Here is a 13,154-nt window from a genome sequence, read left to right on the forward strand (position 1 = left end):
TGTGGTAACAAAAAATGTTACATGTCCCTAAGAATAAGTGAAATATGCCTATTGAATCTTCACTGATTATCTTCTTTATAAATGCAATACACGAGAACTCAAAAATATATGAACGATTCTTCATTTTTTACTAACTATATTTAAAATCTAGGAAAAACGGTTCTAAAGTAATATTAGCCAAATAATAAAAATAAAAAAACACGTAGCCACCTTAAATTATATTAGTGTAAATGGTAATATTTAAGTTTAGAATCTAATTCCCAATATGAATTAATTGCTCATTAGCATGCTATTACTAGGATGTTGGCTGTTTATTAGTATTTAAAAAGCACATAATGCCCTGCTTGACTATATTCTGTATCCCCTAATCCACAAAATACATAAACTTAAAAACTACCTTACTATTAATAATAAGTAATTTTACTGAGGCAAAAGTCATAGTTTAATTAATAGTGAGAATTGGAGCCTATAACTTAAGTGTGACTGTGTATATAAATAAAAAGAAATGGACTGCTTCTAAATTAAAATTCACAAATGTTAGGTAATGACATAATTAAAAAAATAATAATAAGAGTTTTTAAATTTAAAATTAAGCAAATGTAAATAAAGAGACAAAAATCTATCTTGTAAAACTAAAATGTTTTTGTATGTTCTGTCTTTTCCTCTTTAAAATCCTCCTAGGGGACAGAAAATGTCCACTAGTTGAATTGAATCACCCTTATGCAGACTAATACTGAGGAAAATACGTCTGGGTCTTCACCTCACTAGATGAATTACATCAAAGTATTCCTCAAAAATATATAAACCACAACACATATTCAGATGTGAGATGATTTATTATAAAAGTTGCCCAGTTTGTTAGAGGATCCAAATTATTTCATATCATATATGAAATTGTTCAGAGACTGAGTCATATAACATTATAGGTATTTACATGTCATACTTCTAAAAGACAAAAGCATAGTTCAAAAACATCAGAATGACCAAGTCAGTTGTAACGTATAGCCGCACTTTCTTTTCAATTAAATAGAAAAGTACTTTTAAACATGAACCAAAATGCTTTTTCTAAGCACAGCATTTTATATTACAGCTAAACCTAAGTTTGGCCTTCCCTTCATTTTAGAAAATACTTTATGCCTTTAATGATCCAGATTCTGTAGATTTTAATTAAAAAAAAAGAGAGAAGCCTCACACGCTCGCACAATAGCTTTGTATAACTGATATCTGCTGAGAGTTTGCCATTCAGATGACTAGAAAACAATCGTAATGAATTGCTTCCGCACCGGTGTAAATGACCCTATCTTCACTTAATGGAGAAAATACACTTAAAACGGAAGTAAAACCTGGCATTTTAATCAATGGTCTGAACGATGACAATCTGAGTGTGCTCCATCTCAGCAGTTGCTGGGATTTCGTACTGTTCCACAACATAGCTGACTTGCTCGCCAGATTCTCCATGTTGGATGAGAACTGGCGCTTCGGACGACTCCGCATGCTGAAAGATCATGGAGGGCTCTGTGCCATCTGCGTGCTGTATGATCATCTGCGGCTCTGACTGTTGGATAATGAGCTGGGTTTCGGGGGGCAAAATTGGCAATGGGGGCTCCATCTGAATTTCATGGTCTTGTGAATCGACAAGGGCAGAGCGGACACGTGCAATCAGGCCCTGGTGGTCAATGGGGATGTTGAGTGGACACTGCGTCGGGTCGGTTTTCACAGATGGAGTCTGCTCTTGTTCAGGAAGAACTGAAAAGTATGTTGTTTTAAAAAAAATTGACATTTAGATTAATGGTCCTGGATATATTAATTCAGCAAACATATACAATTGAACAAGAAATAACTATTATTTTTTACCATTATGCTTCAAAATGGTGTGCTTCTTTAAGCTATATGCGTCCGAAAACATGTTTCCACACATGTTACACCTCACTTTTCTCGAGCCTAAAGGCAAAAAGGAGGTAGATAAATCCATATTTGGACATACAATGTTTCCATTTGGAAAACGCACAACTCGCTAAATTTACCATTGTGAATGTCCATATGTTTTCGAAGTTCACCAGCAGTAATGCAAGGTTTTCCACAATCCAAGCATATATATGGAGTCACACCTAAAAATAGAGGGTATTTAAAAAAAGAAGAAAAAAAAGGAATTAATTAAACATTTATTAAGACTCCCAGTGTCATCGGCATGTTAGCAAAACCCTCCAGAAAATGCTGACAGCTTTTACGAATGCATCACAAACCCACCGGTGTGTTTCCTGGTGTGAGCGATGAGAGAGCTGGACACAGCGAAGGCCATGCCGCAGGTATCGCAGATGTATGGTTTCTCTCCCGTGTGCCGTCGCTTGTGATACATTAGAGTGCTGGCCTGTGTGAAGCGCTTCCCACATTCTCCACATTCATACGGCTTCTCACCACTGTGCTTTCTACGAGCAAATGGGAAATAAAGATTTAATAATGTTCATGGAAACTTATTGACCAATACTATAATCATTATTTTTAATGTTTAAATGTCCAAAAATGAATTGAAAGAACCAGTTTTGCTACAGGTTTATTTCTGCATTTTATTTAATAATAAAAATAATAATGAAGATAAACCAGATTAAAACAATAAAACCTTCATTATGAATATTTTATTGTAACATTTAGTCTAGTTTCAGTTTTGATTTACACAAAATTTTTCTTGGCATATTCCTGTTTCTTATTTGTTTCAATGGTTTCTGATTCCATGCACCTGTGTGTAGTTTAGTTCCTCATTATGGCTGTTTAAGGAAACATTTACAAGACAACGATGTACTTACTGTGAGACAACTAAAATTGGAAATGTTTTTCCTTCGCGTTTTTCACATAGAGATGACAATGTTGTCAAAATGACAACTAAACAACCAAAAAACGCTGTATTATTTATAGTTTGTCACATAGTTGAAAAACTACACACCTACTGAACACTGAATACGCATGTCGTCACGCATGTCGTCATTTTAGTCACGTTTTTGCACTTTGGAAACCGGTTTCAAAAGTTTGCATTCAGGCCCAGAAAGTTTTGTTGAAAATGTGTCATGTAAACACAGCCCCAAACACACTTTATTTATGCCCTTCCCTGGCTAACTTCCCTCAATCTCGTTCCCTCGCATGTACGTCATTGCTATCATTGCAAAAGTACCCACTACTGGTACAACCCTTCCAATGAGTTTAAATGGCTAGGAACGCCCTAAGCCCTTGATCAATTGGAATCCCCATGGAGCATATTTATTATTTACATTTCTTTCTTTCCTTTATGATATGCTTATGCACTATTCTATAGGCCTGTATGGATGTTTGGACTGTTGGAGAAAATATTTAAAAAATGAAATTATAACAACACAATAACGGTGTAAAAGACAGTCAGCGTAAGGTACCTACAAGTATTAAATGCGGTTAAATGTCATAACTCCAATAGTAGAGTTGGGGAAAATTAAGCGTGATCTGCTGTGAGGTCTTAAGATCTATGGATCTGTCTGAAATGTACATATTTTTAAATAAAAATCAAGGGGTCGTGGATCCAAATAAATTTCCCTCCCCACTTGAAGTTGAATTCACTTCAAAATGGCAACAGGAATTTTTGTTGAGGGGGAAGTATTTATGGAAGTTTGCGAATGTATGCCTAAAAGCGGAGATAAACTCTGCCTATGTCTTGTATATTAAAGCACTCAGTTTAGTTCAGCCCTTTGTCCAGTATAGTCTACGTATGTGTGTGTAGCTGCTATGTTGTTGCCTGTTGTTTTGGTTAAAGGTGTCATGAACTGGCTTAAAAAAAAAATACTGTGGTCTGAGATCAACTAATGACGTTTGTGTGTTTTTTACATTCAAAAACATCATAACTAATAAGTAATAGGCTATTTTCTACACTGGTTTTGAGGCTCTCTCCTGAACGCTGGGTTTTGATGGGCGTGCCGCACTGAAGACTTGGAAGTAAATGCCCACGGCAAGGATTGGAGAATATTTGCATATTTAATGAGCTTCAGCTCCCCTGCCATATATATGCCCCTGTCAGTTCACATGAGGGAGGGATTATTTTGAAAGTGGCAACTGGAATGATTCTCTCGACCGCAGACAGGGCTCGTAAACGTCTTTATCAAACAAACATAATGATTTATTTCTCATCCACCCACGACTCATTGGACCGGATTTGAATCAGTGTCCTTGTGGAAGCACTACAACTTACAATCATGTTCATGTGCAATTTTATCAATGAAAATGAACTTGAATTATTCTCACAAATTGCAATACACATACCTTATGTGAATTTTTAAATTGCTAGATGTGGCAAAAGCCGCTCCACAGAAATCACATTTATGCGGCTTTTCTTCTCCGTGATGCATGCGGCAATGATAGACCAGCTGACACTTCTGAGCAAACCGTGCATCGCAAGACGTACAGTTGAAGGGCTTCTCTCCTGAAAACAGCACAGAATATGCATCAATCCACATAAACCTATAAACAAAGATATGACACTACATTTCAAAAGTTTGGGGTCAGTAAGAAATCTTCTAGATAAGAAAATCTTCTGCATTGATGCATTAAATTGATCATAAGTTACACTAAATACAATAATCACAAAATATTTTCTATTTTAAATAAATACTGTTTTCATCATGAAAAAAGTTTCCACAAAAATATTAAGCATCACAACTGTTTTCAACATTGATAAGAAATCTGCACCAAACCAGCATGTTAGAATGATTTCTGAAAGATCATGTGACACTGAAGACTGGAGTAATGATGCTGAAAATTCCGCTTTGCAGTCACCTAAATAATTACATTTTTAAATGTATTAAAATGTAAAAGAGAAAACAGCTACTTTAAATTGTAATATTTCATAATATTACTGTTTTACTGTATTTCTGATTTTAAAAAATGCAGCCTTTGTGAGCATTAAACAGTTCAAAAATCTTACCAACCCCAAACTTTTGTACCGAAGTGTGGTTGCACATTTTGTGTCATCAAGACTAAAAATTAATCCAAGTGATTTAGTGTATTAATGCAGTGTAACAAGTTGATGTGAGAGACGTACCTGTGTGTATGCGCATATGCGTCTTCAGCTGGTTGCCCTGTCTGAAGGAGCGGGTACAGAGCTGGCACTGATAGGGTTTGAGGCCCTTGTGTATGCGCATGTGTCTGCGCAGACTGCTCATCTCAGAGAAGAGGTTCCCGCAGATGTTACAAATAGGCCTATGTTTGTCCTGCAAGGGTTTCACTTCCTCTTCTCCCGCCCAGTCCTCGTTGTCATTGCCAAATTCGTCATCCTCTTCGTCGTCGTCTTCTTCCTCCTCATTACTAGCTTGGCTTTCTTTCAGCTTTCTACTCAAGCTTCTTTTTCTGGTGCTGGCACGGATCTTCTTCGCAGCACTCGACTCTGAATCTTCTGTACCTTGAGATGAGCCTTCTTCCGTTTGTTTCTCAAAGTCTTGGTTTGCTTCTTCACCAGCTTCTTCTCCACTGTTCTCTATTGGATTTGAAGATTCGGGTCCCTCGGAAGAAAGGGGCTTAGAACGAGGTCTTCCTCTTTTACGGACAGTGCCTTCGTTCTCTTTTGATTTTGCAGTTTCTGAGGCATCTTCTGTGTTTGAAGTTGCAGTCTCAGCATTTGCAGTCTGGTTCTCAGTGGATAGCGGCTTAATCCGTGGTCTTCCTCTCCCTCGTTTGGAAGCAGGAGTTTCGCCAGGGTTCTCTGTATCAGTCTTTTCCTTACGGTCATCTTCCTCACCAGCATTCACAGCATCGTCTTCAACAACCTCTGTTTCTTGGGTGTCTCCTTGTTCATCATCTCCTTTTTCTCCATCTGCTTCAGATGATAGTGGTCTAATTCGTGGACGTCCTCTTTTGCGGGTAGAGTTCTCCCCTTCTTGATCTTTGGTTGCTACAGAATCATCTTCAGCATTACCAGAATCATCTCTATCAGTGGACAAAGGCCTGATCCGTGGGCGGCCTCTCGGTCTTCCGGATCCTCTCCCTACAGAGCTGCTATTTGGATTCATAGTTTGCTCTGCTGGTGATTGATCAGTTGAATCGAAAGTCAACGGCCTCACCCGTGGGCGCCCTCTCGGTCTCCCCCTTCCCCTTCCCCTGCCTCTTTGAGCAGCAATGGCCTCCCGCTCAGCACCATCCTCATACAACCTGGTTTTGGGCTTCCTCCCTCTCTTGCCGACTCTGTGCGGAGTTTGTTCGCTGGACCACTGGGCTTCATCTGTAGAGCCTGGATCATCCTGAGACCCATCTTCTTTCTCTCCCCTTAACCACATCCGCTCCTCTACCTCTGAGATCGGCTCTAAAGGTTCATAGTCATCTGGGCTCAGGGGGGAATGTGGATCTGCATACTCCATTGGTCTTGCGGGCGAGCCACTAGTTTTGAGATCTTCTTGGGACAGGGTACAGCGAGCTACAACCTCGGGCATACCAAGATATGATGCAGCTTTCTGAACACTTTCAATTTCTTCCCTGTGGACAACAAAGCACAAGAGCTTTTAGCAGACTCTCATATACAGTGAGGAAAAGTATTTGAACACCCTGCTATTTTGTAAGTTCTCCCACTTGGAAATCGTGGAGGGGTCTGAAATTGTCATCATAGGTACATGTCCACTGTGAGAGACTTAATCATAATTTAAAATGTCCATCTCCCTTTATTATCCGAAATTAGATGCACCTGTTTGAGGTCCATTGCTGCATAAAGACACCTATCCACCCCATACAATCAGTAAGAATCCAACTACTAACATGGCCAAGACCAAAGAGCTGTCCAAAGACACTAGAGACAAAATTGTACACCACCACAAGGCTGGAAAGGGCTACGGGGAAATTGTCAAGCAGCTTGGTGAAAAAAGTTCCACTGTTGGAGCAATCATTAGAAAATGGAAGAAGCTAAACATGACTGTTAATCTCCCTCAGACTGGGGCTCCATGCAAGATCTCACCTCGTGGGGTCTCAATGATCCTAAGAAAGGTGAGTAATCAGCTCAGAACTACGCCAAAGGAGCTGGTCAATGACCTGAAAAGAGCTGGGACCACCGTTTCCAATGTTACTGTTGGTAATACACTAAGACGTCATGGTTTGAAATCATGCATGTCACGGAGGTTCCCCTGCTTAAACCAGCACATGTCCAGGCCCGTCTTAAGTTTGCCAATTACCATTTGGATGATCCAGAGGAGTCATTGGAGACAGTCATGTGGTCAGATGAGACCAAAATAGAACTTTTTGGTCATAATTCCATTAAAAGTGTTTGGAGGAAGAAGAATGATGAGTACCATCCCAAGAACGGCATCCCTACTGTGAAGCATGGGGGTGGTAGCATCATGCTTTGGGGGTGTTTTTCTGCACATGGGACAGGACGACTGCACTGTATTAAGGAGAAGACAACCGGGGCCATGTATCCCGAGATTTTGGGGAACAACATCCTTTTCTCAGGTAGAGCATTGAAGATGGGTCGAGGCTGGGTCTTCCAACATGACAATGACCCGAAGCACACAGCCAGGATAACCAAGGAGTGGCTCTGTAAGAAGCATATCAAGGTTCTGGCATGGCCTAGCCAGTCACCAGACCTAAACCCAATAGAGAATCTTTGGAGGGAGCTCAAACTCCATGTTTCTCAGAAACAGGCCAGAAACCTGACTGATCTAGAGAAGATCTGTGTGGAGGAATGGGCCAAAATCCCTTCTGCAGTGTGTGCAAACCTGGTGAAAAACTACAGGAAACATTTTACCTCTGTAATTGCAAACAAAGGCTACTGTACCAAATATTAACATTGAATTTCTCAGGTGTTCAAATACTTATTTGCAGCTGTATCATACAAATAATTAGTTAAAAAATCATTTGTGATTTCTGGATTTTTTTTATAGATTATGTCTCTTACAGTGGACATGCACCTACGATGACAATTTCAGACCCCTCCATGATTTCTAAGTGAGAGAACTTGCAAAATAGCAGGGTGTTCAAATACTTATTTTCCTCACGTGTGTATGTACATACATTTATATACACAGACACACACACATATACACACATATACATATATATATATATATATATATATATATATATATATATATAGTTTTAATGAACAGAGGTAAAGATTTAGCAGATATAATATTAAGCCAATTAAAAATGTCACAGCACAATAAAATTATATAGTTTTGTCTATAACAGAATATTTAACATTCATTATTAATAATATGAAAAAAAAGTTTTATTATACTTAGAATAATGAATATTATAATATAAAATGAAGATTACATTACTTTTTCAGGCTTTAAAATTATGCAAATAAAACAAATTAAATAAAAAACTAATATATATATATATATATATATATTTTTTTTTTTTTCAATTTACAGGTTTTCTATGCCAGTAGGAAGACTATACATAGAAGATGAACGTATATATTTAGATTCCCATGAACTCACCCGTCCATATTCAATTCCCCGGTGTAAATATATGTCAGTAGTTTTTCAAACACAGCACTGCTCACCAACTCTGGGTCCAAAGTTATGGTGGCATCCTCTCTTCCGGCATCAATAGATTGTGTGGAGAAATACTCACTAAAGGCTGCCAGAACATTGTGGTGAGCTTGATATTGTGCCTGTCCTATTGCTACTGTGCAGTCGCACAGAAAGCTTCTCTCACGTTGCCTCTTCAGCTGCTCCAAAAGAAACTCACTGTGAGTGATATGTGGCATGACGTGTAGAGTGCCAACCTGCAATGGCAAGAGCATCTTATAATATCTTCTTAAAAAGAAATTATATATATATATATATATATATATATATATATATATATATATATATATATATATATATATATAATAAAAGTGGTGAATTCTGCAAAGCAATAAAGGATTGGAACAACAGAAGTGTGAATAAATTATATAATTTGGGGTGAACTAGACCTATGATGCGATTTTTACATGATATAGTTTAAGCAATAAACAACTAAAATAATTAACTTACCTCACGTAAATTTATGATGGTTTAAACCACAGCCAAGAACCTATTTAAATGAAACAGACATGCATGTAAAAATAATAAAGAACAGGTGCATATATAAAATAAACTATAACGCTATATAAAATTAGCGATTGTCTAGACTTGGCACCATCAGTTAAGGAAAATAAAAGTTCCCGCCCATTACTCAAAAGTTGTCTGAAATAACGAGCTTGATGACAAACTATCATTGTTAAAAGGCTACCCAAAATATTCGAATGCATCAAATAATTCTAGTTGTAAATGTGCATTAAAAACAGCTAAATGCATTAGCTTCGGGATAAATGCACAGACGAATGTTTGTAATTTTGACATGCAAAACAAAGGGCTCTTATTTCGAAAATGCTCGATCCGGTAGAGCGCGAGCCGCAGTTCAGAGGTTCGGTATATGTGTTACAAACACAACACTGAGACGTGCAATAATTATTTAAATTATGTGGTTAATAAATATAGAGTTAAATGCGAATTTTTAATAAAAATTACGGTCTCACGTTATTTCGACAGTAGATTAAAATCTCTTTGCTTTGACGGCCATTTTCGAGGTCTTCAAGGGGATTGGTCGGTGACGTCATATCCTCCTGTCTGAATTCCTTCCGGTGTTTGAAGTTGAACAAAAAACGAGCAAAAAAAACAAAACAAAAAACAGCTGTAACCATTAGATGGAGCCAAAGAGACACACCAGAATGGAGCGCTGTTGCATTGAAGGAGAAATTACAAAGATAGAAAGCGGGGTTAGAACTTTATAGGGGATTTAAATTTTAGTCAACAGAGATCTCGGACAAAGCTCAAAACTGTTTAAGTGGTGGTATTTCAGTTTGTGGGGTGATTTTGTGGAATTGTCTGAACAAGTCGATACAACAAAGTGTAAATATGTTGCAACATATGTTACCTACAACATATATATTTTTTGATATAGTAGGCTATAGATGTGGGGAGGGATATTGATAGTTTAACTGTTGTTAATGTTGCTTGATTTTTTGTTGTTGTTGTCCATCTTTAGCTTAATAGCATCAACAACAATTTATCTGAACAACTAGACTGTTGAGAAGGATGTATAGGCCTAGTACAAAGCACTAAGCAGTCGACTTACTGATGGCACAAATGGAACCTCAAAATGTTGGTCCCCCTTGAAAAAAAATGTATTTCTGGGAAATTGTATTATTTTGTAGCCATTGAGAAGATACAATGCAGGAGACTCCTGAAACCTGGATGGCTACTTTTACATTTAATATGTTTAACCCAGGGTTAAAAACGTATATTTTAATACAGGGTTTTAAAATTAAAATAATTTTTTTTGTAAATTTGCTCTTTATTTTGATCAAGCAATTACTCAGGGGTATTAAATATCATCAAGGTGACAATGAACCAGACAAGGCGAAGCTATACTGAGATAAGCGTACGCCTTTTACTAATCTAACTTATTACAATATTAGTGATATGTGTTTTGTAATTATGTCTGCTTACCATGGTTATATCTCTTTAAAACAGGTTATGTCACTGAACTCAAGAAAGACAATTCGTTTCTGGCTACAGCCCAGGTTCTCATTGCCAGTTTTGTAAATAAATGACTAAATAATTGATTGTGTTCACCAAGCCCACATTAGTATAAACCATTTAGTCATAGTTTTAATAAAAAGGTCTAAGTAAAAATGACAATGGGACAGAAACAGCACACACCTTGTCTCTCCAGTAGCTACTGCTCCCATGATATCTATTTACATAATCAGCTGATTCTCGTTACAAAACAATCTCAGTCTGTTATGAGCATCTCCTCCGCTCTTGACAGCTCACTTTCAGTGTTCCATCACACGCTCAACACCTTCAGCTCTGTGCTTAACAACAGGTTCATCTCAGACAGGTATCCATTTACTTTGCATTATGCCTGTTTTTGTGATATTATGTTTTATGATATTTTATTATAATTCGTATTGTGTAGGCTACCTTTGTTTGGTCTAAATTATTTGTTGGGCTAACATCTTTAAAAAAGAAGCAGATAGCTTCAGTAATGATGTTAGGCTATACCTACTGGATTTAATATGATCGAATCTAACCTTTTATTTAACGATACCATTACAGTGTTTATATAGCCTATAATGTTTTTATCACATCATTCTCTATCATATTAGTATATAGGGTGAATTCAGGGTGATTGGGAGACTTTTTGCCATTGTGATGGCTTGGAAAAAGTGTCCCAGTCAATATAATTTCATCAATAAGTGATAACTATTCAAAATATTTCGAGACCACACGGTTTTGTAACACAAAATAGCTTTTGCACGTGTACACCACTGATTTGTTGTGCGTATTTGCAAACGAGTCCAGCAGGTCTGACAGCTTTAGGGAGAAAAAAATACCTATGCCATTCAAAACAAAGGCGTATAAAAACTCCTCACGTGCTACATTCCACTGTTATGTGAATTATGAGCTGTTCATACAGAAAACACACGAGACATACAGCAAAATGGAAACTTTTTTGACAGTCTCTAGCCATTTTAGAAATAAACTTGACAAGCCAATTTACTTTAAGAGTCAGGAAAATAGTCTGTTTTTTCATGTCATTACATAGGCTGATTTATTTATTTATTGTTAAAAACTTATATTACCTGCACTTATTGTAGACAAAATATCCGTTTAACACTGTGACATTGTCACAACATGAAAATGACTAATGCATCTTCTTGAGCTCATGACTCCATAACTTTCTCGTCACAGCTGAGGCAGCATCTCTTGACAGAATGAAGGCCGTGATTGTGTTGCTCTTGCCTCTTCTGCTTCCCTTGGTCTCTGCTCAGACGTTTCGTTGGGGACCCTGCCCAACACCAATGGTCCAGCCAAATTTTGAATTAAACAAGGTAGGACTAGCTATACAAATAAAGTTCACTCAAAAAATGTATCATTATTTACACACCCTGATGTATTTCCAAATCAAAATTCTGGTTTGGAACGACTTGAGGGTGAAAAATAATGAGTTTGGCATGTAAATGTCTTTTTAACAGTCTACTGCCTGCTTACATGATCTCTTTTCACTTCAAGTACCTTGGAAAGTGGTATGAGATCGAAAAGCTCCCAGCATCCTTTGAGAAAGGCAAATGTATTGAGGCAAACTATGCCCTAAGACCTGACAACACCATTCAAGTTCTCAATGTTCAGACATAGTGAGTAATTTATCAACCAAATCAAGTCTTTTGATTATATTTTCTCTTAATATAATTTATGTCCGTATCATTTATCCATGTATTTATATAAAACAGCAAAGGAAAAATTAGAAAAGCAGAAGGCACGGCAGTCGTTCAGAACAAGAGGGAGCCAGCTAAGCTTGGAGTCAGTTTCTCCTACTGTAAGTCCATCAGTGTTTTGTGTGATTTAGATCTAGAACATTCCAGAATCTATTGTTTTCAATTGTGAAGAGCTCTTTTTTTTTTACACCTTCTTCTTTTTCATATACAGTCACACCCTACGCCCCATACTGGGTCCTGTCCACTGACTACAACAGCATTGCTCTTGTTTATTCGTGCACTGATGTTCTCAGGCTGTTTCACGTGGACTACGCATGGATCCTCTCACGCTCGCGCATTCTGCCCGCAGAGGCCGTCTACCATGCCAAAGAGATCTTCTCACGTGACAACATCGACGTGAGCAAAATGCTACCCACAGATCAGCAAGGATGTGATGGTCCTTTGTAAACAGTCTAAAATAGACTGAAATATATATATTTTTGCTTCGGAAAAGTTGAAGTGCCTTCACTATCTCTATTACGAATGAAAACTTGAATTATCATCTACTCACATAATATATTGCTCTATACATATTTGTACACCTCTTTAAAAACTAAATAAAGCATTACCTTTTGACAAAGATGTTTTGCTTATGAAGTTCTCTGTCATGTCATTCCTGAATAATGATTTTAATGAACAGGTGATTATTTTGTGAATATACTAGAGTCCTGTCTATTCTGCATTCGTTGATATGTGCGTTGATCCACAAAATGGTATTTTGCCTTTCGGAATGGTTTTTGTTCAGATTTCTATTGGAATATGAAATAATTAAAAATTGAATTATGTTTTTGGAATCTAATGATGCATAAACCAACTTGATTTGAAATGCATATCATAGACGATCTTGAGGCGTTTTCAGTGATGTAGA

The 13,154-nt window shown here is 37.4% G+C and overlaps 2 protein-coding genes across 3 annotated transcripts; one reads left to right on the forward strand and one right to left on the reverse strand.

Annotated features, from left to right (window-relative positions):
* Positions 1-817: 817 nt before the first annotated feature.
* On the reverse strand, positions 818-9,592 carry mynn (myoneurin). The gene is made up of 9 exons (XM_067435160.1): positions 9,503-9,592; positions 8,979-9,018; positions 8,436-8,725; positions 5,054-6,477; positions 4,276-4,435; positions 2,248-2,426; positions 2,025-2,108; positions 1,855-1,941; positions 818-1,746 (listed from the first exon to the last, which is right to left on the reverse strand). Exons 3-9 carry the CDS (start codon positions 8,705-8,707, stop codon positions 1,352-1,354), a joined length of 2,601 nt encoding a protein of 866 aa, XP_067291261.1. The 5' UTR covers positions 8,708-8,725; positions 8,979-9,018; positions 9,503-9,592; the 3' UTR covers positions 818-1,351.
* Positions 9,593-10,737: 1,145 nt separating this feature from the next.
* Positions 10,738-12,916, forward strand: apodb (apolipoprotein Db). Of its 2 annotated transcripts, XM_067435096.1 has the most exons (5): positions 10,738-10,869; positions 11,724-11,863; positions 12,045-12,166; positions 12,263-12,348; positions 12,459-12,906. In XM_067435096.1, the coding sequence occupies exons 2-5, from the start codon at positions 11,747-11,749 to the stop codon at positions 12,692-12,694; spliced, it is 561 nt and encodes a 186-aa protein (XP_067291197.1). In that variant the 5' UTR covers positions 10,738-10,869; positions 11,724-11,746; the 3' UTR covers positions 12,695-12,906. The 2 variants fall into 2 exon arrangements, with proteins under 2 accessions (XP_067291197.1, XP_067291198.1); XM_067435097.1 differs by lacking the exon at positions 10,738-10,869 and having other exon boundaries at positions 11,744-11,863; positions 12,459-12,916.
* Positions 12,917-13,154: the final 238 nt, after the last annotated feature.

The sequence above is a fragment of the Pseudorasbora parva genome, chromosome 24, assembly GCF_024679245.1.
Source record: "Pseudorasbora parva isolate DD20220531a chromosome 24, ASM2467924v1, whole genome shotgun sequence".
Lineage (NCBI taxonomy): Eukaryota > Metazoa > Chordata > Actinopteri > Cypriniformes > Gobionidae > Pseudorasbora > Pseudorasbora parva.

Bases quoted from the DNA above. Each gene is read 5' to 3' on its own strand.
- mynn (XM_067435160.1), bottom strand. From the start codon at position 8,707: ATGCCACATATCACTCACAGTGAGTTTCTTTTGGAGCAGCTGAAGAGG. The intron at 4,436-5,053 runs GTACGTCTCTCA...TGCTGTTTTCAG, and splicing joins GCATATGCGCATACACACAG to GAGAGAAGCCCTTCAACTGT. The intron at 2,109-2,247 runs GTGGGTTTGTGA...CTCTATTTTTAG, and splicing joins TCACACCAGGAAACACACCG to GTGTGACTCCATATATATGC.
- apodb (XM_067435096.1), top strand. From the start codon at position 11,747: ATGAAGGCCGTGATTGTGTTGCTCTTGCCTCTTCTGCTTCCCTTGGTC. The intron at 11,864-12,044 runs GTAGGACTAGCT...TTTCACTTCAAG, and splicing joins CAAATTTTGAATTAAACAAG to TACCTTGGAAAGTGGTATGA. The intron at 12,167-12,262 runs GTGAGTAATTTA...TATATAAAACAG, and splicing joins GTTCTCAATGTTCAGACATA to CAAAGGAAAAATTAGAAAAG.